Raw genomic sequence first — 27,233 nt, 5'->3', positions numbered from 1 at the left:
AAATTGCGCTAAAACACTCATTTATGAAACAAAACAAGCAAGCCAAGCCCAGATGAGAAAAAGTAACTTAAAGTTAACTTAAAAGTAATTTAAGTAATGCAATTAATTGGGAGTAATGCAATATTGTAATGAATTACTTTTACAAGTAACTTTCCCCAACACTGCTAATCAATGTTGTGCATTGTACTATATGCCAAAAGTGTCTATGAATATACACTCATGGAGTAATGTTTCTGTATTTTTTGTGCTGAACAATTGGTGTGAATGGGGCAGCAGAAAAAAAACCTTAAAGTCGAGCCTTGTTTTAAAGGTGCAATGTGTAATATTTCTGAGGATCTATTGACAGAAATGCAATATAAGATCCATAACTATGTTTTCAGTGGTGTATAAAGACCTTACTTAATGAACCGTTATGTTTTTATTACCTTAGAATGAGTAATTTATATCTACATAACCGTGGGCACCCCCCTTCTATGAAGGTCGACATTATCATGACATCATGTTTCTACCGTAGCCGACAGCGAACAAACAGCGCTACAGAGCGTTTCATCACTAACTTGAATGAGAAGCAGCAGAAAAAGACGCAGCAGAATACTCAGGTTGTCCCTGACTCTGCAAACGTGGAGAAAAACTGAACGACGCCTCGGACATCGTAACGTTAGCTATTTCCCCTTACCTAGCTGCTTTGATGCTCTTATCCATAGCTCTTATCTTATACTAATTAGCATGGAAACAAGCTATGGTAAAGTCAGTGAATAAAAGACTAACACAATGATGAACAAGTAAAAATAACAATCGCAATAACATGTGGTTTTACTGAATAATTAAGTAAATATAATTTAATATAAAATATAATATAAAAAAACCTCATTGCTTGACTTGTTACTCTCTGCTGACTCAGACGACGACATCTTCCGATCCTACGCCGGCCACCATAGCTTCTCCTTCGAGTTTGCAATTTGAGGGATAGGCCGTGAGTGACTGGCTGTTTGCAATTTGCAAACCTTACCACTAGATGGCGCTAAAAATTACACACTGCACCTTTAACAAATTAACTCAGACATTTCAAAAAGAGTGGATCTATTTATGAAAGTTTGAATTATTTTTGTGGTAGGTGTCATTTTGAGTGTTAGGTGTTGTTGGTGTCTGCATAATATTTCCACTCAGTGGAGTGGACATTATTTAATTCCTACAATTATGACTGTTAAGTATGAAAACAGAAAACATAAAACATAAAACACAGAACACATAGAAATCCAATGTAGTGGAGATACTGTAGTAATCGTATTTTAATAAACTATAACTCAACAATGATTGTCTTAACATATATGCTGCATACATTTACCAGCAATTTATTTATTTTTAAATCAAATATTTTTAAATTAAATATGTGCAAAAACTTTTTCATAAAATACATTATACAATACTAACACTAGTTTATATTAACATAGACCAAATCCTAACGAGGTCTGGTAAATCCACTGAAAAGGGCTTACAATTACCAGATCAAAGAGAAATAATAGGAGAGAGAGAACACTGTATATAAAAGACAACTTATTTTAAGTAGCCTATTCAACATTGGAGCTTTTCAGTTTGTGCCTGAAAGTGGGTTCGTTGTACCAGCCCACAGTAGGAGCGGAGGCATAACTGAATGCTGTGGAGTAGGTTAAGCTCTTCAGTACGTATTTACAGCACAACAGAAGCCAGCACTGTTACTAACAGTGTGACTGAGAAGATGACAGCTGAAGCTCCAGCTGTAAGGAAAGGTGCCGTGTGCTTCATCATCCAGTCATACTCCTCCTTCAGCCCCTGCCTCTGTAGTTCGGGACCCACCACGCTCCGGATGGTCTCATAGTACGAGTTCAGCCAGTGCAGCTACAAGACAACAACAGAGAAAGAGACATAATCTGCACTGCAAGACATAATTGAAATCAACAACTGATTTTTGTTGATGAAAGTAAAAAATAAGTATTTTTTCATTTTCAGCGAACCCACAACCCCCCTCCCAAGATGTATTTCTAGTGAAGAGCGTCTGTCGGTACTTTTTCAACCAACTTATTTTTAAAAACACAAAGCTGTGGTTTTTAACTGGTTCACTAACCAGATTTTACATGGGAAACCAAATAGAACCCAACGCACACATAAGTGAACTTGTGAAAGTAAACTAAATTTATATAAAAATAGGGTTACACCTTATTTTAAGGTGATGCAGTTACATTGTACTTACTCAAATAAGTACTGAGTAAGACTAATTAACTGTACTAAAGAGTTAGGTTTAGGCTTAGATACTTGTAATTATGCATAATTTACTGTTGTTCTTACTATAGTAAGTACATGTAGTAACGTCTCCTTAAAATAAAGTGTTACCAAAAATAGTAATATATAGAGAAAGATTAAAACTATTATTATTTTAAATACCTGCTCAGGACTTAGAAGAGATGTGTTTATCAGTTTTCTGTCATAAGGCACCAATGAGACTGTTTCAAATGTCAGGTAATTGCTGCTATGCTAGTAGGGGAAAACAGAGAAAAAAATTCACATATTTGTATTATTTCGCACTGGATTTACATAGTCTTGGAGTCAAATTAGTTGGATGTACCTTTGTAGTAGCTGGAACTGTGACAGCAATGTCTTCTATCCGTATACCAAAGTCATTCTCCTTGTAATAACCAGGTTCTAAAGGAGAGTTTGTCAGTTTAAAACTTTAAAGGTATAGTGGAGGATCTTTCCAAATTTTAGATAAGACCCGCCCTCTCCACTTTTTGAATAAGTTTGATTGATTCACCAGAATGATTGACAATTAGGAGGACCAATAGTATAGGTGATCCACCCGGAAGTAAAAAATCCTCCACTATACCTTTAAGTATCAATCATAATGAGCTGCTTAATGATTCCTCACCAATTGATGTAAACATCCCCTCTTGAAAAGGAATATTATTGGACTGAAAACCCACAGGCCCTATCAGAGCGGGAAAAAAAAGACATTATGAAGAGATATATCACATAGCAGAGAAGCATATTATTATAAGCTCACCAAGGCTGCATTCATTTGATCAAATGCTGAATTTTCAGCATAATTACTTCAGTTTTCAGTGTCACATGATCCTTCAGAAATCATTATAATATGCTGATTTGATGCTTAAGAAACATTTCTTATTACTATCAATGTTCAAAACAGTTCATACTTTTGTGGAAACCGTGATACATTTTTTTCCAGGAAAAAGATTTCAGTTTAGCAAAGAACACCATTTATTTCAAATAGAAATCTTTTGTAACAGTCTTTACTGTCACTTTTGATCAATTTAATGCATCATTGATGAATAAAAGTATTCATTTATTTATAAAAAAAAACAGTAGTGCATTTTACTTTTGTTATCAACACAAATGCATCTATATAACAAGATTACTAAGTCAAATATATAAACATGTCAGAGAACCAGACTTACATTCATGGACTCCAAAGTAGTTCCCCACACCATGACCAGTGCCATGACCATAATTTAAACCAACTTCCCACAATGCTCTTCGTCCCAGCATCTCCATGTTCACGCCTATGATGGGAATAAAAACACATGAATGGTAAGCACATGACAGGTTTTGTGGTGGTCACTGTGAGATGTCTGCTGTGGATAGTTCGCCCTCTTGTGGAAGTTACATGACATGGTTGCTTGAAGGGAGATTGTGATTGAAGATGAGGAGATCCGATTCCTCACCTCTAGTTCCAGCAGGAAAGATGGTTCTTGAAATCTCAATATTTCCCATGAGCACCCTTGTGTAGGCCTCCTATCAGAGTACAACAGGGAGAAAGCAGATTTATTTTTAGTAGCCTAAATATAAGCATCAAATTATGCTCTGCATCATTAGTATCTCCCTTTGCCTATTCAGTACCTTATGAAAGTCACTGGGTTTACCCCAGTGCACAGTACGTGTTATATCAGTGGTACCATCACTGTAACAGAGAATGAGATAGCTGGTTTAGTGCTTGATTTGTTGGTTTAACTTAAATAGTTAAAACTTGGAAACAAAACATTTGAGTTGGTACAGAGAAAGAGATCCAACTCAAATTTTTTGTTTCAATGAACTCAACATTTTAAGGAGACCAGTTTACTTACTATTTAAGTTAAGCTCACAGTGAGATTAGTTATGTATCTTGTTTTTGCACACAAACAGAACTATGTACATATAGTACTATGAAACTCACAGGTACTGTCCTCCAGAGTCAACAAGATACATCTCATCCACTGTCAGCTTCCTTGCAGCTTCAGTAGATGGACTGTAATACATGAGAATAGTGCAATGATTATAGGTAAATAAATGGAATGTAATTAAATAGTGAAGAAACGAAATTACGGGAAAATTAAACATCATCAGAGGGCAAGGAAAAGGAAGACATATTTATTACCTGTAGTGAGCAAGAGCAGCATTAGGTCCACTTGCAGAAATGGTCTCAAAACTCGGCCCTCTGCTGTTCTTTTGCTTGCTGCCAAAACACAATGAAGGGTTTGTGTTTCTCAGGAAAAAAGGAAGCAAATGTGTACATAATACACCACAAAGTGATTTACACAAGAATCCATCTTTTAAATGAATATCATTGATCTAGGAACAGGTTACTTGTGCAAATGATGTTATGCCTACAATGAATGTTTAGAAAGACGGCTAATATAGAGTGTATACAGTCTGTTTCTGTAAGTAAATATTCATTTTGTTTTCTCCATAAAGTAATAGTTATCCAAAATGTATAAATCTTTCAAGAAATAAGAAATACATTATATGTAAAAAACAAATATAAATAACATTCAACTGCCAAATTTAGAGAGAATTACACTACCCACGTGTATAATATACTGTAAATGAATAAATACAATTATTTTTAATTTAATTGCAAAATTCACTGTGAAGAACTATGCTATAACCATGTGTATATGTAGATGTATAAATTTTTTGCAAAAAAATGGTCCAATTCTCACTATTAACTATGACTTTTGCCTCAATAAACTCCTAATTACTGCTTACTAATAGTTAGTAAGGTAGTTGTTGAGTTTAGGTACTGGGTAGGATTAAGGGATGTAGAATATGGTCATACAGAATAAGGCTTTATTAGTACTAATAAACAGCCAATACCCTAGTAATATGCATGCTATTAAGCAACTAGTTAATAGTGAGAATTGGACCCTAAACTAAAGTGTTACCCATTGTTTTGTACTTATAATGAATGACTGTAAGTAGTTTTGTCCAACATTTTTTACATAGTATATAGTCTTGAACTTTTGAACTCTTTTCTCAGATTTTTGGAACAACTTGAGGGTGAGTATGATGACATCATTTTCATTTTTAGGTGAACTGTCCCTTCAATCCCATTTGTTTTATGTGTGAGTGTTATCAGTGATGAGGGTTTAGCTGCGCTGTTCTGTACCTGCGACACTGATCAACAAATTGTGCTGCTGTGAGCTCGGTCTCTGTGCCTTCTGGAACTTTCTTTTCGAGCCACAACAGAAGCTGCATGACTGCGACTGCGTCCCTAACCTGTGGGAAGCCAGAGAGGATGTTCACCCATCGTGGCTGAATGCAGTCAACTGAGGTCTGGCTCTAGGCCATAAAACACCACAACAAAAATGTTTGTCCATGCATGTTATCAGATGCAGTTGTTTTAGACTGAAAAACTCATTCTGCAAAATATGTCAATAGACCATTAAATACAGCAAACATCAGTAAAAAAGATCCCAATATGTTTGATGGAGGTTCTACGATAAGGAGAGATAACACATTGATTGAGTTGAATCAAGCTGCAGTGAATGGAGCCTGTCTGGCCTCCTAATGTGGCTTTATGGTGTGATAAAGTGCCCCTCAATCTAGAAATTATGATAATCCAACACAGGTATCAGTAAACAGTGTCCATCAGGCTGATGGTCATTTGGGGAGAAGACTGTGTGTAAGGTTACATTTGTTAGCATAAACTATAACAATTAAAAATATTTCTAAAGCATTTGTTATTCTTAGTTAAAGTTTATACATTATTAAAATCAAAAGTTTTATCTGTTAATATTATTTAATGGAACTGAGCCAACATGAACTAACAATGAACAGTTGTATTTTTTAACTAACACTAATAAAGATTAATAGATACTGTAACAAATATTTTGCTCATTGTTAGATGTTAGTAAATGCATAAACTAATGGGACCTTATTGTAAAGTGTTACCGTATCCTCTTACATGAGCCTCTTTGAGAATACGCTGCTCTGTCACATCTTTCACTGCTTTGGTGGTCAGTACCGGAGAGTAGGTGCTGGTCAGTAGTTTGTCCTTAAAGAGATAAGAGATAAGTTCATCTGTGGTAAAATATTGTCTTCACCTGTACTGTGTGTGGGACACAAGCTGAATTATGAAATCAGTTTCAGTCCATCCATCTATCCATCCATCCATCCATCCATCCATCCATCCATCCATCCATCCATCCATCCATCCATCCACAGTATTCATTATGCATTATGAAATCATAGTTTCAGTCCATCCATCCATCCATCCATCCATCCATCCATCCATCCATCCATCCATCCATCCGTCCGTCCATCCATCCATCAGCAACTTGTCCTATATCTACCACACTGTTCTGCATGTTTATTTGACTAACAATGTCTAGGATTGTATTTCTTGAGATCTGCAATTTTCCTTGCACATCAGGAACAGTTCAGTAATTACCTATTAATTGTCATTTAAGTGAAATTACTGAACTTAAATATACAAGCTTGATAAAAATGACCATTCTAGAAGAAATTTTCAGATGGCACTTAGAGGCTTTTGCATCTGAACTATTCATATATATATATATATATATATATATATATATATATATATATATATATATATATATATATATATATATATACACACACATATCTGTTGATAAAATCATTTCTTTTTCAGTCAGACTTGGAAGGGCAAAATAAAGTGGCTGAAATAGCTGCACCATATCAAAAATAGAAACAGCTCCACTGGTTATAGCAATCTAATTTTGTCACATGACATCACAAAAGTGACGTACAGTGGATGCATAACTAAACTTTTTCGATAGACACGAGCACATAGGCTTGTTTTTCGCCAACTAGACTACAGTTACATATTTACATTTATGTTTTAGGCTTTTAAAAGCCATATGGGAAAAATATACCAGACTACTGTTTAAAACTTCTTGAACAGAAGTGCAGGATAATATTAAAGGCCAATCCAAATGCAGAAAGTGAAAACCGATCATTAGTACTAAACATTAAGGGCTGTGTATGAAACCGTCTCAGCCATATTCAGCCTGCAGATAGTCTGAGCATCCAAGCTGACACGCACATACCAGTAGTCTATAATTTGGATCTAGGTCTTACCTCAGGAGTGATGAGCTCATACAGGGCTTGGTTGGTGTACTCTGTACCCACCCACACCCTCACGCTGGAGCCCTTTAGATAGGACTGCAGGTAAATGCGCACAGAGCTGTACTCAATCAGCTGCACACAATAGGCCTGGTAACACGAAGCATTCAGGTACAGCTTCAACTCTTCCGATATTCGTTCAATGTGCACAAAGAGCCTGGCAAAGGAGGTTAGTTAGAAACTGCACACCAACTAATTATAGTGCTGTTAATATGAAACAGAGGAACTTGCCATATCTCATCCATTGTCAGCAGAGTGTAAGAATAGAAGAATGGATTAAAAGGGATGTCGTTGCCTCGTAGATTAAACAGCCCTGAAAATAGAGACGCAAACTTAAATGCTTTGGCCTGAAAAGAGTTTTACAGAACGATTCAGAGAAAATCTCCAGAATTTGGCATTGTGTTGTGCATCGGGGTGCTCACATGCGGTCTCATCCAAAGCTGAAAGCAGCACAGCGGTGGGCTTGTATGGATTGTCACTTATTTGGGCTCGTATATGATCTACTTTCATTTGCCAGGTCCTCTCTGAACAAAAGAACAAACACACACATGCACAATGTCATCTTCAACTACATCAAAACCTTAATAAAACATAAAAAAAAGATTGAATGAATCATGAATTGTTATGAAAATGAATCATTATTTTGAGTCAAATCTTTCCAATGTTTTACTTTGTCCACTTTAAAAATAATTTAATGATACTGGGTTTAAATAATTAATTCATGAATCAGGCTGATTGGGTTCTTACAGAGACCCTAAAAGATGATCTTCCTGTTGGGACTAAATAGTTTGATCTGTTTCTCACGCAAAGCTATCATATAAATTCAGAAGACTTGGAATAAAATGCACAACTCATTTTAGAATACTTTTTTGAAGCTTGAAAGCCTATTTTATGAGCAAGAGCGACAAGCACAGAATTTCTCCTTTTATGTCCCACAGAAAGAAAAAAAAGTCATGCATGTTTTGATCAACATGAAGTCATTTTTAGGTGAACTATTCCTTTAATCAAGCCTCATTGACTTTCTCTTTGCACCGGATGAGCTAGAATATCCCCTCTGTCTACTGTCACTGCTGTAAGTTATATCACTGGTCATTAAAGATTAAATAAGAGCTTTATTGCTCTGTTTGTCATGATCTTATGGTCCTCTGCGCTGCTCGCGTGGCACTTATCAGTCAAGTGATGCTGATAAGACATGCACACACCAATGACACTGTCAGGTAAGCGCATGGGGTTGTCAGGAGGCAGAGGAGGTCGATCTGTCCATATTTGATCCACCAGGTTATCAGGAACAGACTTCAGGATAAGGCCCGCTGGAGCCAGGTTGGTGTTGTAGACGCCAAATGTGTCTGCAGTAACAAAGAACAGTGACCAAATGATTCAGGACTGAATTTGATGATCATTTTTGTTACTACATTTTTTACTTATCACACATACTTATCATCATGTCATCATTTTAAGATATTTTATATATACACACTACCATTTTATGCTTACAAAAGGCTGCATTTATTTGATAAAAAAATACAGTAAAAACAGTAATATTGTGAAATATTACTGCATTTATGATATATTATATTATTATATATTATAACTGTTTTCTACTTTTAAAATGCGTCACATGATTCTTCAGAAATCATTCTAATATGCTGATTTGGTGTTCAAGAAACATTTATTATTATTATCAATATTAAAAACAACTGCTTGATATTTTTGTGGAAACCGTGATTCATTTTTGTCAGGATTATTTGATGAATTAAAAGTTCAAAAGAACAGCATTTATTTAAAAGGTTTTTTTTGTAACATTACAAATGTCTTTAATGTCACTTGTCACACAAAATATCCTGTCTAAATAAAAATATTATTTTCTTAAAAAAAAAAAAAATGTTTACACTATTTCGATACTCCACTTTAAACTAAGTAACTTTGTAGCTACATGTCACTAACTCGCATTAGAGTATTAGTAGACTGTTAGGTTAGGGTTAGTAGAAGAATAAGTTTATTATGTAGAATAAATTGACATGCTAGCTGACAAGTTGCAAAGTTACTTAGTAGAGTGTCTAAAGTGGACTATTGAACTAAACTGTTACCAAACTTTATTGTGCTGTTATGTTTAGTTTGATTTAGTTTCCTGTTTCTGTTTGCATCTGTGTCTTCTTAATTTAGTTTTCCCTGTGTAAATAAGCCCCAGTGTTTGCTGTACTAGTTTGTCAGTTGTTCCTTGTATTCCTGTCATTTGTTTTCCGTGGTATCTAGTTTAGTTTTGTTATTAAAATACCTGCTCTTAGAACTTCCTCTCTGCCTGCCTTCCTTGCTCTCCTTGTTACATTATTTCCACACATTAAACCAGAATATGAAAAAAACAGCAACATTTGAACAGAAAACATTACACACTTCAACATTACTTAGTTTATCTTATTTTAAGAAAATTGAGTATTAAATTTAGCCATATTTGCTCACCTACAGAGAAGAGGAATGGGTCAAAGCCCACCTGATCTCCCTCAGGGATCTCCAGGATTAGCCAGTTGGTGATGCTACGAATGGAGCCTGTGATCCAGAAGAGTTAGACCAGGAAAGTGTTAAACACTCAGATCAGTTAATACATCAGAGGAAAAATTAGGAGAAAAATTTGCAGTAATTAATATCATAAAATGTTTCAATGCATAGGATATTAATTGTAATATGTGCTAGAAAAGGCATTCATGCTTTAACTTCTTAGACAAGTTTAAAATATTAATTTCACTCTCATAATTGGCTCCTCACCATCTCGCTCTAGCTCCCAGTTACAGTCCATTTGTCTCTCTGCTTGAATCCAGTAGCGGCTATCGGTCCACAAAACAGCCTTGTTTTGAGTAATTACTGCTGTGCCTAGGAATTAGAAACAGACTCTTGTAAGTTATAATAGAATACAGGAGTGGGACATTTGTTAAGGCCCAAAGTGACAAACGTAATGTGACTGAGAATGATGCATTAGTAATACAGCAATATTATGATGGGTTGGCTGTGAAACACACCTGCAGAGCCAGTGAAGCCAGACATCCAGGCCATCCTCGCATCTCTGGGGGCGATGTACTCACTCTGCCAATAAAATCACAGTCAGTTACTGTCACAGAGTTAATGTCTGAGAATGAAGAATATTGAAAGAGGAGCTGAGGTTTAGAAGTTTGATATATTTCAAATTATTCTAGTCAGGGCCGTTTCAAGATATTTGGGGGCCCTAGGCAAAAGAGTGAAGTGCGGTCCCAAGTCCTCCCTCAGGAAATTTTTTAAAATTCAGATGGGATTTCTTGTATTCTGGTGCATTTTAAGAGTCATGAATTATCAATTGGCACAGACAGAAATTTAAGCAAAGCACCTAATAAAGTAAAAAAAAACAAAAAAAAAAACATTTGTTGAATAGCCATACGTTTATTGTTATTCTCATAGCATATCATGAAAGTGAAGTGTGGAGGATTCGATATTTACTTTACAGGAAAAGAACTTGAATAGAAGGACAAACGCGAAGGAAAAAGGGCATTTTTCTCCAGATGAAATAGAAACACCACCAACGGAAATTGATAGCCTGCGTAAATCTAAAATGTAACCGGACTTGATGGATTATTTTGTTTGGACCTAACTGCATGGGAGTCATAGGACCAGCTCTATTTGTTTGGAATTGACAAAGTTTTTACCGTGACCGCAGCCGCGGGCAGACACAGCCGTCAAGAGAACACTTCTCTAGCTCGTGCCTTTATAAGTTACATCGCAAAAAAATCTCATGCGATCGTAATCTGGGCTCGTGCATCAAGAGGATTTAGCTCAAAGGAAGTTTTCGAACGCTGTAACGTTAGCTACAACAGTGACGTGTCGAGAAGTTGTCTAGTGTGTATTTTATGCTTAAATTCTGCAAACAGAACAAAGTTGTGTATGACTATTAGTTGAACTTTTTCACCCTCTAACAACGCTCACATCTACCGTTGTGTTTGGTCACTGATGTCAAGGTTATGTTCGCAGAGATGTGAAAACACGTCAGACAGCTGTATTTGGAGATGATAATGGTTTACTTGCCGCTGTGTCTTTGGCGTTTTTCCTCTTCTTCCTTTCTCTGTGTTTTGAAAAATCGTGAAGGGTATGAGCGCTTCATGATGACATTTTTTTATTTAAATGCCCGCGTAGCGCTGAGTGTTTCTCTTCCACTGACAGCTAGTGGGGGACCTGATGGGGGGTGCGCGACGGTGGATGTCACTTCAACATTACAGTGATTAGGGCACTCATACTGTTTGTCGTTGCATAGGGGGAATCCCTCTAGTTTGGGGGGCCCCTCTCACGGAGCAGTACTGGAAAGTGATAGCGCTGTCTCACTGTGGTTGTTTGTTTACAATGGTTGATACTGTTTGACAAGGGCAGATACACAACCTAAATGACCGTGCGGCCATCGGGGGCCCCCTTCAGCTGGGGGCCCTAGGCAGCTGCCTACCTTGCCTACCCCATTGCGACGGCTCTGATTCTAGTCCATAGACATAAGACCTGTAGCTTTCTCATAGTGTTGAGCTCATACGAATGTATAGTTCTTATAAATAATACAGTTTTTGATTAAAAATTGCATTTCATTATAACTGTTAAAATATTACAATTTATTTTGACATTGGCATTTATTTGACATCCGAGCATAGAATGTTTTTTGTTTTGTTTTTAAATGGTTAGGGCAATATTGACCCTTAATATGAAAGTTAAGTTCTGACACTGGTTAGCGGTTTAGTACCAGATGAGCATCTGTGGCAGGGATGATGTAGGCAGAGATGTTCAAACTGATCATGGACTCTCTCAAGTCACGAAGCCTCAGAGTTGTGTTTACAGCTGTTGATGGCAAATACTGGAACAAAAGGAATGAATCATTTAAATATACTGCATCATAATGATTTACTATATCCATCAAAAATGTAATCCTCAAGAATGTACACAAATTTAATGCATTTACTCAGACATAAGAAATAAGAAAAAGAAAGTAAAAGTTCACAGAAAACAAACACACACACACACACACACACACACACACACACACACACACACACACACGTCTGGTTCGCTATCTTTGTACAACCTGTACAACCTGTATATTCTGTGCCCTTACACTAACCCTACCCCTAAACCTACACATCACTGCATTTTTACATTTAAAAAAGAAAAATCATTCTGTATGATTTATAAGCTGGTTTCCTCATGGGGACCTCAATATAGGTCCCACAGTGACACAAGTCCCCACCGAGATAGAAAGGCGCGCACACACACACACACACACACACACACACACACACACACACACACACACACACACACACACACACACACACATACTGAGATCAAATTTGGGGTGTGCATGACCTAAAAAAAGCTCTTATTAGAGGAGATCATCTCCTCTCTGAGATGCCAGATTATTTTCTCTTCCCACTTCTCTCTGAGCTAAAGACGAGTCCTAGCAGTGGGCTGAATCTGTTGCGTGGATATTCAGTGGAAAACACGGACAGAGTAAGGATATATGTGGAACAGAGTACCGGAGGAATTGCCGAACAGTTCCTCTCGCTGCCTGGCCCTTCTTCGGCCCGCACCTCATGTCTGCCTCCTGTGATGACACACACAAGAAGAAACACATGCAGGACAACAGAGTAACTGTTTTAAACTCACTGTAAGCACATGTGCTGATCAAAGGGCAGCAACGGTGGTTAAACTTATACCTTTATAATTCAAGATGACAATGTTTTCACGTGTCAATTTGATTTAAACAGTAAAAGCACATGAAGCATTATAACTCACATAAAATGTCATAAAACAATATAGCTAAATATAGAAAACACACCATATATATCACCATTCTCTGAAGGAAAGAACATTTAACGCACAGTCCCTTACATAATCATATGTAAACAATGTAAATGTTTTGAGCAAACAATGACATTTTACAGCAGAATTCATTTTAAGGCTAATGACATGCAAATGTATTCCCATAAATAAACCAACACACATGACATAACAACAAATGGTAATGAAAGCCTTACTCATACAGTGCATGACTGTCGCATTCTTGCATAGTTACACCACACCATCAAAACAAAGTCGCCATCACGTACACACAATTTTTTTTTTTTTACCTCCAAGAACCACAAGACACACAGCCAGTATCCAGCCTGAGGAGCTCATTTTAGACCATCTGCTCCAAGCAAGTCCGCACACAGAGTGTGACAGCGGGGCACAAGTGTTTCTGTCTTGCGAGTCCATGCACGTGTGTGTACGAGGGTGTGTATGTCCTATCTGAAACTACATGCATTATCTCGACTCAGAGCCGTCCTAACCAGAGCCATGTGCAATAGCTAAGGGGGAGGAACTTTGGCTGCGACTCTAATCTGTACTACAGTAATAAAAGCATGGTATCTCTTCACTCTATGCCCTTCTATAATGTGCAGTGCATTTACCCAGGCATGGCAAAGCAATTGCAAGTCACATATAAATTATAGCCAATGTCTCCTGAAACATTCTGTAGTCTAGCATGAGGGTTCACTGCAATCTCACTGCAAGCTAACAAAATCACTCTGACTTTCATTGCCAGGAAATTTTGCAAGAAAGGTTTTATTGTGTGTCCACTTAAAGGGATAAGCCACCCAAACATGAAAATTATGTAACCATTTACTTACCCTCATGTTGTTCAATGTCCTTTTTCTTCAGTGGAACATAAAAGCTGAAGGTTGGCTGAATGTTCAGACTGCACTCTTCTATACAATTAAAGTGAATGGGGATGATGTTGAGCTCCGAAATGACCTAAAAGGACTATAAAAGTAGTCCATACAATTCAAGCACTATATTACAAAACTTATGAATATATGACAGCTTTTTGTAAGGAACAGATCCAAATTTAATTATACACTTAAAATGTCCCATTCTGCAGTAGATTTAAAATCTCATTTGCACTTTATTCAAACTTACGAGATGCTAGAACAGTGGTTCTCCACCTTTTTTTTGACTCAAAGGCCCTCATTGGCCAACACAATATTCAATGCCCTCTCCCCAATATTGGATAAGATGAGGGTAATACTTTATTTGGATGGTCCCTGATGTGATGCTCCCCCAGAAGACATTCTACTGACAGAAGTACTGAAGTAACTTTACAACTACATGACAACTTATTCTAACCCTGACCCAACCAGTCAACTAATACTCTACTAACACTCTAATGAGAGTTTGTAGACATGTAAGTGCAACTTTACTTGCAGAGACCATCAAAATAAAGTGAAACCAAGATGATTTATTTTGGTATTTCTGCTTGTTTTCACTATTAAATAATTTAACACTGATTTCTTTTTTGTGATTCCAGAGAATTTTTAATATATATAAAATGATTTTAACTAACTCTGTGGTCCCCTTGGAAGTTTGCTGAGAATCACTGCGTTAGACCTTGTCTTGACGTGTCATTTTTGAATATAGGCTACACAAGAGCTGCAGTGCAAGAGAAGATTTTCTCCAAATAATAAATTAAATTTAGGTCTGTTGCTCACAACAAAGGTATCACATGACTTCAGACAGTTTGGATAATGTCATTCCTGAGTCCACGGTGTGCTTTGTCAAGCATTTTCATCGAAAACATTACTTTTTGATTTAACACCATTTCCAACAGTAAAAAATAACTTTCTTTTCATATCTAATAAACAATAAACTCAAATAATACTGCATGTCTCTTGATTGTTATATGAATACAATTGTCTAGACTGATATAATTACTGTGCCACAGTCAGATCCAGTGAACAGCTGAGATGCATGTCTGGCCGTTCCTCTGCCACTAAACTCATTACTGCATAGCAACAGTGTCATTTGCAGGCTAGGAGGAGATTTACCTCCTTACAGAGATGTTGTGTTCTCATGAACAGATTATTAATGCAAAATGTCTACATTTATGTGTTCAGAGTTCCTCCACATGACGTCAAGGTCAACATGATATCAAAATCGACCCTATTTACTAATGAAGTAAACATTGCTGTGTTATTTCAAATTATTAATCTGTATACATTGTTTGAGTTCATAATCTTTTATCAAAAAAGAAAAACAATATAAATATAAATATAAAAAATATTTTCTTTTCCAGTGACATCACACATAAATAACAGCATCAAATGTTGACAAACAATAAAACCCAGCAAAAGGCAGTTACAAATTAACACACACAATCAGTGACGATAAGATAAAACCACAGACTCCACATTTCAGAGCTCCATTATCAGGGCCGTCTTGTGAGCAAATTTACACAAGATTAAAAAGACAGACACTATTTTGTTACACAATATACACCCAGAGGCCAGAGCTATATCTTCATCGAATATACGTGAAACAAATGAACCAGCAGGGGGCAGGGTTGCACCATTAGTTTTTTTGCTGGCTCTAGCGGATCCAACTTGATATGTTGGAAATATTATACTGCATTAATGTCATTGATAATATTATTTGCAATTATAGTGAACCCTAAAACACAGATAACTTGACACATGAATATTCAAAATAGCCTATCTTAAAAACGATATTCTTGTTTTATGGTGTGATGCAACTGGAAATACGAATTACAGTGATATGAAAACGCTACATGGCTGATCAAATTAATCCAAGCAGTAAAAGACTGGAAAGATTAGAAAAAATAAAATAAAATCAAAAAGCAAATAGAACGCTTTTAACTAGAAGCTAAGGCCACATGAATTATAGGCCTACATTCTTCTCATGCTTCTCAGTACTTTTAAAATAAATTTTTGTTGATTGTTACCTGGTTAATACTTTGCTATTGCGGATTTTTTCATAAACACAAACATACGATTGCACATACTTTATGCAATATTTTATTCAATTGCACCCTTATTTACAAGCTTGTAAACACACCGACAGACTCCTGTAAGTATGCAGATTTGCGTGCTCAAATGCCAGCAAACCTCCCCTGGAACCAGCGGCTGTCTTCATTATTTGCTCAAATGAGCACAGTGCTCAAAGTTATAGATAGATATTAATAAATGGTAGCCCTGGCAACCGTTCCCTGGTAATGTGGAGCAGCACGGGGAGCCACAAGCAATACCTCCACTGACACAGAGCAGCAGAGCTCAGACGGCCTCGCACTCACATCCATAGATCACTGATCTCAGTTCAGTCATGAGAGCAGCTCAATGCAGTCACACACTGCATTTCCCACTGTAATCTGAGACTCGGGTAACACAGCACAGTCATATGACATGTGTGTCAGGTCCCACACATGTAAGCCTGTTACAACAAAATAATCTATCCTGTTATATTTATAGTAGATTGATGAGTTATGCTATTACTTTTGATCAGACATACAATTGCTGCCTGGTGGATAATAAAATAAGCACGAAAATGCCATAGACTGACATTGAAGAAGGGACCTGAGTCATATCTAAGGACAAGAATATGATACAATGAAAGAATAATAAAAAAAATAAATAAAAAAAAACATAACAAAACACAAAGCTAACCAGCAAAGCAAAACAAAGCAAAACGAAAATAAAAAAATAAATAAAACAAAGCAAAACAAAACAATACACAAAATCAACATAAAACAAAACACAATAAAGCTAAGCAGCGAAGCAAAACAAAGAAACAAAACAAAACACAAAGCTAAGCAGCAAAGATAAGAAAAACAAAGCAACACATAAAAAACAAGGAAACAAAACAAAAAACAATAAAACCAAGCAGCAAAGCAAAACAACGAAACAAAACAAAACAAAGCAAAGCAACAAAACAAAGCAAATCAAAATAATGAAACAAAGCAACAAAACAAAGCAGAACAAAGAAACAAAACAAAACAACAAAGCACATATAAGTAAAGCAACAAAAACTAAACAAAATAAAATTTTTTTTAAATCAGGCTGGTCTGTTGGCTGGTTTTAGACATTTTTTGGACTAGAAGATCACTTTGCTGCAAAGCTGAACCAACTAAATCAGCTAAGACCAGTGAACCAACTTAGGCTGGTTTAAACTTTAAAAAGCTTTGTTTTTAAACCAGTTAGAGATCTGAAGGTGGGCTCTTTTGACTTGGTTCAGTAAGAAACCACCTAGCAACAGCTCATGTCACCCCTGCAATGCCCTAGCGACCATTAGAATACCATATTTCCATCAGAAAGTGTAAATATCTCTTGACACTGTACTGCTCTTCACATCGTTTCCCATGATGCTGACCATGTTCCTCAGCTGCTCACTGTAAGGACGCACTCTCGCTCAGTCAATCATTATCTATGACTACAGTAGTTACTGCCAAATGCCCGGAGGTGCTGGTACGTAAATCATAGACATCAACACTAGTAGTAGAGACCAAGGACACACAGCATGTTTGCCACTTGAAATATGTTATGCCATGTCAAATGAGAAGGAGAAAAAAAGAGATGGAGTTAAGGAATGTGCCTACAGAAACAATGAGAAGTGTGCAGAGGAAATCCTTCAAGAGTAGCACACGTGATGCCTTAGAAGGTTGTGAGCTGGGTCACGTATCGAGTCTGTACCTCAACTTCAGTCCGCGGGGTCGAGGAAACAGAACCCATTGCACTACAGAGCCCCTTCTGTCAACACAGACAATTTTAGGTCCCAAAGTCACAGACTGTGAATTCAACGATTTCCCTTTAGATTAGATCGATTACTCTGTTTTTGGCATGGACAAGCAGGAATTTCTCTTTCTAAATGCTAATTGCTGCAAACTTTGCTAAGTGTGCCAGATTAAAAGCAGGTGGAAGTTTTGTGAAAGCTTGAAGCATGTTTGAAGTTAGCTTTTAACATCCAATGCCAAACATTGTGAGGAAATATTTCGTCACTGCAAATGAAATGCTTTCTGAATGTTTCTGTATAATACAATGTAGCATGCAGTATACAGTTTTCAAAGCTACAAAAAGAAGTAATGACAGTTGAAATCATCATACTTGGGCTGCAGTACACCAGATTGTGCTGAAAGAAGACAGGATCATGAAGCCAACACATGGAATGGATCACGAAAACCGGATGCATGTCATCGGCAGTGTGCGATCAAACCATATGGAGTGATCTCATTGACACGTCAAGCAAATTATACACGCTAAGCTATGCTTACTGACATATTAGAATTCAATTGAGCAAATCGCATGTATTCTGTCATGAGATCGGTCCATTAATCGAACTGATATTCCTGGGAGTTCAATGGCCGAATAAACAAGATAACCTCAGATAGATTGTGATACTTTGAAGTGGATGTATCGGGGTGGGGCGGGAATGGAGAAGGTTCCAGCTGGCCATGGGAGCTGTCAGATGCCAGTCGGAGTGACTGATGACTGGGGCTGGTGTTGGATGGATCCCGATGCTGGTCCCTGATCTGTGTAATCAGAACCTGAGAAACGGCGGGATTAGACGGGTCAGACAGGGTCAGGGGAGATGGATGCTGAACTTCCCTCTCGGCTGTGCTTAGACACTCATAGGCGGAGGAGTTTTACATAATCAGCGGGTGGTCTCCGGGGTGCAGGAGTAGAGCTGTACACACACACACACACACACACACACACACACACACAAACACACCCCATGCTGCTCGCACCAGAGGAAGAGACCCCACTGTGCGTCTACTTCTCAGAATTAATGAAGGTATGTGGAAGTGCTCCAGTTTTGAATAACAGAGAGCTCAGTGCTCCTCAAAAGAAAGAAAATATGGAGTGTATACTGTTTAAACAAATGTAGGCACTGTCTATGAATTGGGTATAAAGTAGGGCCTAAAACAAAAACAAGTCATTGACATGGGACATAATAACCTATATGGAAAATGTCAAATTTTAAATGTCAAAATAAATATTGTACCAGTCTTTTTTTTTCTGTCTTCTTCAAATAATTTTCTATAAGATATGCAATTTTCACAACTCTGTTACCAAAACATGCCTAATACAAGAACAAGAAAACAATTTTGCGTTTTTTGCAATTGGGAGAAAATTATGCATAACAGAGTTTGTTGTTGGTCGTTAAAATGGAGTTAGTAATTAAAACCCTGTTAACTGTATAGATCAAAATTATGACATTGTATGATTTTTTGTTGTTGAGTACAGTAGAGAAACTCACTCTAAGGTGAGACAGGAAACCCTATTTCAAAGGTGGACACAGACATTTCTGTTTCATTGGTTAATTTTATGTTTATGAAACATATCCAATAGTACAAAACAGAATTTGTACTTCTACATTGTTAAAAAAAAGTTGCTGCCTTAAATTTTTAAGTACAATCAGCTTGGATGTTTAAGTAATTTTAACAAATTATTTTGAACTGACTTAAAAAAAAAGTTGAAAATAAATTGCTTAACTTATTTTGATGAGTTAAAGCAATGTAAAAACATATCTTGTCATAACTTATTGATCATATTATTATTATTTTTTATTTTTTTTTACAGTGTAATGCGTTACCAAAATAAGGGGTAACTGCAAAGTGTTGGTGGAATGTGTCAACTGTCTTTAATGATTTCATGTTTGCTGGTTATTTTTTATTTACTTTGTAGTGGAAATGCAATTTATTCTCTTCCTGCGATTGGTCCATCACATTAAATCACAGATGCCCTAATAAAACTCCTCTCTCTTCACTCCCTTATAAATATTTATGTGTGTGTGAGAGAGAGGGTGAGGGGTGCTGAAAACAAAGTCCAGCCGAGGGTCTTTTGCAGAGGGAGAGGTGAAAGTGAAGTTTCTATTTAAGTCTGTGGTGTTAAATATTTATGGGTCAAGAGTTGCATTTGGTGATACCAGAAAGCACAATGACAAAGAATATCCTTCCAGATTCACAGGACAACCCCATAAGCCCTCTGTTCCTAACACATAGAAAGAGACTAAAACAAGTGTGTCAAGAACACAAAGAACCACACAACCTTTGTTATGCTGAAACTCAGATTTTCCCTCAGCAGGCCCTCACGGTATATAGAGAGAATGAGAAGCAGCTGGACAATCATGTCATTACACTGTGTTATTTGAAAGCGGGACAAGAGAGAAAAAAGCAGATACTTGTTTGTTCATTGATGAACAGAAATAGCTGGTTGACCACAGAATGAGAAAATTTTCCTCTCTTTATTGCAGTCATATATTCAGTCTGAGAGTCATCCGCCGTCTCCTTCCCACAGTCCTAAATGGGCATAGTTCAAGTCAACAAACGTGCCTATCGATGGCCGTTTCAAAATCCAGTGAACTGCCTACCTAGACTATCTGAATGTTGCCCATCTCTCCCCTGTTTTGGCCTGAACTAGATGCTTGGGCCACATGAAAAGTGAGTGTCTTTTTGTCTCCGGCACCCAGAGTGACACATTCCGATGCTCTGAGAGAAGAATGGGCGGTGACCTGTCACAGGGTCTGAGTGTTTACCAGGAGGAAACGCCACTCATTATGTTTATGAATGCGGTCAGTGTGGTTACCAGAACATGAGGTGCATCACTGAATATTAACCTAAACTGAGGCTAAATTAAACTTTTAAGACATGCACAGATAAACACTTTCAAGAACATTTATTATGCCCTTTAACCACAAGAGGAACAAGGTCAAGCAGAAGCTATATTTACAAGACTGTTAATGGCTGTAACCTGCTGTGCATTAAGCCAAGGCAGCCCCTCAAATTACTACATATACATACTACTGTTTGTAAGTTTGGGGTCAGTATGATTTCTTTGTCTTTTTTAAAAGGATTTAAAAAGAAGTAAAGTGTCATGGTTCTGTCACTTCGGCCTGGTAATTAACACTTGGAAGCTTGCCCACAGTGATTGGACAGACTTAGATAGGTATTCTTACTTTTATGTTCATAACATAGGCTCCTTATTTAGACATATAATGTAATTATATATACTTACAATTTAGGGGCCGGTTTGTAGGAGCTGTATATTTATTTGTTTATGGTGTTTATTTATTCTAATTTAAGTATTATATTTAACTTTCCTTAAAATGTATTTCTTTATTTAAATTCTTTTTTTTATTTAACAATTATTTATGTTGATTTGAGTTTGTGCTCCCTCTGTAGGTAAAATGGTCATTGGCTGTACTCGCACACTCAAAAGAACAAACAAACTGATAGACTTTGTTTTTTAAAAAGTTTATTTAGCCAGTTTTGCATGTATTTTTGTTGGAAATAAACAAAAGAAGCTTTAACATTGACGAAAGCCAACTGGAAACTCCCAACTGTCTTGTGGTACCTCTCGTTGGTTTCATACTGATTACATAAAAAGAGAACATTTGTTTTCGATATAAAATAATTAATTTAATAGTAGACACTTCAAGCTTTCAAAAGACATCTCTCAAATCCGTGTGGCAAGTATTCGTTGAGTTTCAGTTAATTTTTGAAAAGCGTTTCAGAGAGAAGTTCACAGAGACCGAGAGCGCACACTGTTTGTTTTCTTTATTTTACATAAGCACAAAGTTTTGCCATTATTGTGAGTGTACACAAATAAAAGTATACCCAGTTTCAAATTATGTATTACTTGTTTCTGTATGACAAAAAATGATGGAGTATTTTAAGTCGATTTAGCTGCCAAGTGGAAAAAATCCACCAAAACGTGCCGGCGCGTTCCTCGACCCCAAAGGGGTTAATAAAGATCTGTTATAAACTCACAGCTGTACTGCGTTTGGGTTCTGTCTGCAATACCTGACATAAAGACTTAAGACTGTTACTTTTTTAAAATTTTAAATAAATGCTGTTCTTTTGAACATTCTATTAATCAAAGAATACTGAAAAACATGATCTTCTAGTCTAAAGCATAACTCCCAATCTACTTTGCCACTGTAGGATGCATTTAATGTTCTCAAGCTCTGCATTAATCAACATATTCGCCCATGCATAAAAATAAAAAATGACAAAAAAACTGATATTACAGTGATGCCAGTATTTTTGTAAACTGTTGATTAAGGAGTAAATATCTTTGTTGGAGATAGTTCGTAAACATTTAATTTCAGTTCATTTAAAGAGGCAATTTCAGAAAACGTTTGCTGCGATTTGATCAAAAAGTGGTATTTGACCTGAAAATTCTGAGAAGCACTGAGCTAGTGGGCTAAACCACATCCCTGACTATATGATAAGTCACTCTCCATATCCAAACAGACTAGGCTGATATGAAGACACTCACCACATCTAACAGATGGCATTATTGGCCAGAGACCTGTGTGACCTTGTTCAAATCACGCTGCATCTGAGAGCTCCTCCAGACATGGGGGTCACGAGGTCACCGGTGATAAGATGGGAGGAAAGACTAATCTAAATGATACTCAGACTGTACGCAGCAGACAAAAGACGGACATGCCATCGCTTTGAGAGGTACAACAGCAGTGATTTTGGCATCCAAACACAATTGTTCAATGCTTCACATTCTTGCTTGCACTCATTAGTTCACACTTATGTCTGACAGTTAAATTAAACAGTCGTTTGAAGGCATTGTATTATAAGGTTCAGGTCAGTTGCAAAAATAAAATCCCTTCAGCACTTTCAAGTGGCATTAAATCCTTGACACTAAATTGGTGGAAAATCACAGCCTCTTTTAGTTACACAGAGTCAAAATGAAGGGAAGATGAGATGAATGAAGCAAGATGAGACTCTAAAATATGATAAAGGCAAAACCCAAGGCATTTTCCAAACAATGCACCGCACACCAGACTCCATCAGACTTCCCGGAGTCGATATTCTGAGCCTTTTAATGACGTCCGGCAGCCAGACCGGAGCGATTAAGTCAGGTGAGTGGCCGTGCGCCACAGGAAGATATCGACTCGGGGGACTGAAGGAAAACATCCAAACAAGCAAACGAGCAGGTTGGTAAACAGGAAAATACAGGGAGGAAGGGAGGTATGGAGTGCATGCTGGTTTCAGGGACAGGGCCGCACTCCAACCGCTACTGTCCTCGCTTCCTATCGGCCGGCTCAAGCTTCCCCTCTCTTTGGCATCCTGTCTCTTGGCTCATTTGTGTATGTTTGTGTCTCTGTTTGTTAAATGATAATGTAATTAATTGCCTCTTAATTTGCCATTGGACATTTTCCACTTTCCAATCACAGAGGATGTTGCTATACTCTCAAGCTGGGGAATTCTGCAATGGTGACCATAATCAGACCAACAGCTCAAACACACACACACACACGTCTGGACCATACAGAGGTTCACAGCTGGCCAAATGGACCCTATAGCTTGATTAAGGCTGGATATTTTAAAATTCCTCCTCCTTTCCCTAAAGCCTAATCTTGGATAAGTGACTGCATATTCAAGGGACTAAGCATGTTAGCATGACTAACAATAAGGTGTCCCTTTGATTCACAATTAACTGGGTTTTACTGACACACAACACACCATGTGAGGAAGTTTTCACAGTGAAATATTTCTCTTAAAGAAATAATTAAAATCAATAGTCTGCATTGAACCCAGCACAGCAACAGCACAGAGTCTGATCCATGTATTCAGAGAACAATAATTAGCTTGAAGAGGGATTTGCTTGCAGCCTAACCCGACCTTTGTAAGCTTCGTGAATAATGGCCTGAGACTTCTACTAACAAACGGCACATGCAGAAAAAAATCCACTGCTGAAAGACAAAATGATCCCCCCCCCTCTCTAAATTCCATTGAGGGACTTTTGAGACTGTCCCAGCGGGCCACAGACTGGACATAATAGAGGTACAAGACCCCAGGACGGCCAGTGAAGATGTGACTGAGACTGCTGATTACTATTTTCTGTGTGTGTGAACTTCACAGTACCAAATGAAAAACATCCATAAAAATTTCACAATATTGTATTATTGTGACATTAAGTTATTTTCCCTTCTTCAGAATTAAGTTTTACTCATACTTCTGGTTATTTTCCCTTCTTCTGAATTAAGTTTTTCTCATACTTCTGGTTATTTTCCCTTCTTCTGAATTAAGTTTTACTCATACTTCTGGTTATTTTCCCTTCTTCTGAATTAAGTTTTACTCATACTTCTGGGTAAAGTAGAAATATCTCTCTACAAAAGACATGACTAATTATTTTAATAAGCTCAGAGACTTAAAAAAAATACTTTGGTAACACTTCACAACTCTTTATGTTAACATTTGTTAATGCAATAGCTAACATGAAATAACAAGAATGAATGCAAATACCTTTAGAGAATGTTAATTTGGGGTAATGTTACTTGAAAAATTCCTCTCATTAGTACTCTTACTTTCATTGTAACTACGTTTCTCTAACTCTTACTCTTTTTGATTATTTTCTACGGTGATCAACATACACTACCATTCAAAGTTTTTTCTATTTTAATATACTTTAAAATATAATTTATTCCTGTGGTGTCACATGATCCTTCAGAAATCATTATAATATGCTTATCAACAGTATTTATTAGAAATATAAATCTTTTAAACAGTACAAAATACAATTTTTACATTTTACATTGTAAAATTAACCTTTAATAAATGCTTTACTTTTTATTGTAAAGTGCTACCAACATTTTTGTACAAAAAACCCTGACTACTAGTGATCCATCAACTGAAGTTGAAATCATGTTGCAGCTTTTATATTGGGTGGTACATCAATATCAAAACACATCCACTGCACTCATTTTGTTGGAAAATTGAGGCCTGCGAGGCAATATCATACTGACAGACAGGGACACATTGCTTTTTGCTCTCCACTGGGACAGAGCGAATGAGAGTAAGAAAGAAACAAACAGACAACACAGAGAGAATTCAACAGATAGATGGACATGAAGGCAGAAGGATCGACCTGACATCCTGTCAAACCCTGAGTGTGCATCCCCGTTGACCCGGAGAAAGAAGAAGCACAGCCACTGGCACGCACACACACTTCAAACACACGGCCAGACTGCTAGTTCTGACCCCTCTAACACTTTCTTTCCACTCATCTGGTGACAAACTCTATTTTTAGGCCATTATATTCCTGGCACTCGTACACTTCACCTATCAGTTTTCACTTGCTCATTTAACATTTAAAGACATTAAAAGTGCACTCCCTTCCTATAGCCTTTAATTCAACAATCTGATAAGCAAACGCGCATACGCGATGTCGATTTCAGATTAAAATCCTCAAAAACACATTTGAAGCACGTATTAAAAGGTCAGTGGCAGATTGGTAAACACATTCCGTGTGCGGCATGTTTACTTTTAGGTTTTGTGGCCTTGAGGGCTCCTCAGAACTTGCTAGGTTAAAGTAAACTGTGGTGCAAATGGGCCGTTGCGAGATGGCTGTAGTTCTCCAACTGTGTTTCTTGGAGAGGCTGAAGCATGCTGATTAAAGTTGATTGAACCCTTACAGCTCACAGACAGATGCTCATGCTGCATCCATCACATCATGTTTAAATCAGAACAAGTATGTTTATTAGTTTGCATGAGGCCGAGGTATACGTTCTGACCTGCTCTATCATCCTGAGAACATTGTGGTTACTCAGAGGGGAGCAGTTGTCCAGAAGTCTCCTGCCACTGGACAAATGGTCAAAGCAGATGACCGGTCAACATAAGTGTCCCTCTGATGCCTGGCCTCCTCTCTCTGCTAGATGATTCATTATGTCAACCTGCAGTCTCTTAAAGACTAGCAAAACAAGAGAAAAGCAAAGCTAAACAAAGCAGAGCTCTAATAAGTCATGGGGATCGTTGGGTGCCGTGTGAATGAAAAAGGAAAAGGAAAGCTCCGGCATGGGAATATAGACACCCACTGAGGGAGCTGAAGCCATCACAGAGAATTTCCTGATTGTACATCTAACCTTTCAGCACGTCCTCCTGTGGCCAGCACACATAACCAAGGGTTGCCAAGTCTGTGTGAAAAAGACCAATGATCAACACAACCAAAGCAAAACACAGCTCGAACCCTATAAAGCTTTTCAGGTCATTTATTATGTAGGCCTACTGCATATTATAGTCAGCAGGGCTTGACATTAACACCTGCCAACCTGCCAAATGAGGGTGGATTTCAGCCGTGGTGTTTAACGCAGTCATACTAGCCACTTTGGCGGGTTGAATTTTATATATAATATATAGCTTTCAATTGTAGTCATTTAAAAGGGCATCTGAAATAAGTGCAATGTTGTGTCAAAAATATAGATTTTTCTATACATATTGGTACTGAAATATCTGAAACACTCCTAATACTCATTTTCCGCAGAACTGATAAACGATACCAGCTGCACTTTCTCTCTCTCATCTCTTCGATAGCGAGATACACAAACCCGCCTCATTTCATTTAATCAGCATGAATATTCTTGCTGTTACAGGGCTTGAATTTCGGCGTGGGATTGTGTGTATTGTGCATAATTTTACTCATTCCCACAGATTTTGTGCTCACACCCAAAGTGCGCACACATAAAGCCACCTCTCAGTATTAAATTGAGTTATTGTTCACTGCTTATTGTGCTTGAACAAAAACACACAAAATAATGTCAAAACGCCGGTCTTTGCGAGTATTCACGAAAACACATTGAGTTATGATTTAAGTGAACATAAACGGTTGAGAAAGAAAATGCATGTGTAACTGTATAATGGATCAGTGTGTCAGGTCTTAAAGTGACAGAAGCCTAAAATACCTGCTGCCAAATTAAGAGATAATATTAAAAATATCTATATGGTAGTTTCCCCCCATGGAATCGATGTCAAAAATGTGGGCAGTGAAAATGCTGAGTGGCTAGTAACTTTGGAAAACCACTAGCCAAAGTGGCTGGTGAGCAAAAAAGTTGTATGCAAGCATGCAATATGAGATATATAGAGCAGGTTTTAAACAAACTTTACTTTAGCTCTGCATAAATTCTGACAGACAGTTTCTATGTAAATGTAGTGTATTGTATTCATCAAACAGTTGGGACTGTGAATCAGAATTTCACTA

General features: G+C 37.3%; 1 protein-coding gene across 1 annotated transcript; it reads right to left on the bottom strand.

Annotated features, from left to right (window-relative positions):
* Positions 1-1,256: 1,256 nt before the first annotated feature.
* xpnpep2 (X-prolyl aminopeptidase (aminopeptidase P) 2, membrane-bound) lies at positions 1,257-13,957 on the bottom strand. The gene is made up of 21 exons (XM_084132508.1): positions 13,539-13,957; positions 12,945-13,012; positions 12,155-12,265; positions 10,428-10,491; positions 10,177-10,281; positions 9,874-9,960; positions 8,619-8,762; positions 7,839-7,940; positions 7,648-7,729; positions 7,372-7,573; positions 6,212-6,301; positions 5,414-5,523; positions 4,403-4,480; positions 4,202-4,273; positions 3,889-3,949; positions 3,714-3,783; positions 3,447-3,551; positions 2,900-2,959; positions 2,600-2,676; positions 2,419-2,508; positions 1,257-1,875 (listed from the first exon to the last, which is right to left on the bottom strand). Exons 1-21 carry the CDS (start codon positions 13,663-13,665, stop codon positions 1,687-1,689), a joined length of 2,094 nt encoding a protein of 697 aa, XP_083988634.1. The 5' UTR covers positions 13,666-13,957; the 3' UTR covers positions 1,257-1,686.
* Positions 13,958-27,233: the final 13,276 nt, after the last annotated feature.

This window comes from Abramis brama (assembly GCF_963993115.1).
Source record: "Abramis brama genome assembly, chromosome: 13".
Lineage (NCBI taxonomy): Eukaryota > Metazoa > Chordata > Actinopteri > Cypriniformes > Leuciscidae > Abramis > Abramis brama.
Note: the sequence above shows the minus strand (reverse complement) of the source record. Positions and strands in the feature narration are given on the sequence as shown.

Bases quoted from the DNA above. Each gene is read 5' to 3' on its own strand.
- xpnpep2 (XM_084132508.1), bottom strand. From the start codon at position 13,665: ATGGACTCGCAAGACAGAAACACTTGTGCCCCGCTGTCACACTCTGTG. The intron at 9,961-10,176 runs GTGAGGAGCCAA...TCTGGATCACAG, and splicing joins CTGGGAGCTAGAGCGAGATG to GCTCCATTCGTAGCATCACC. The intron at 7,574-7,647 runs GCAAGTTCCTCT...CTCCTTTGCCAG, and splicing joins CTGACAATGGATGAGATATG to GCTCTTTGTGCACATTGAAC.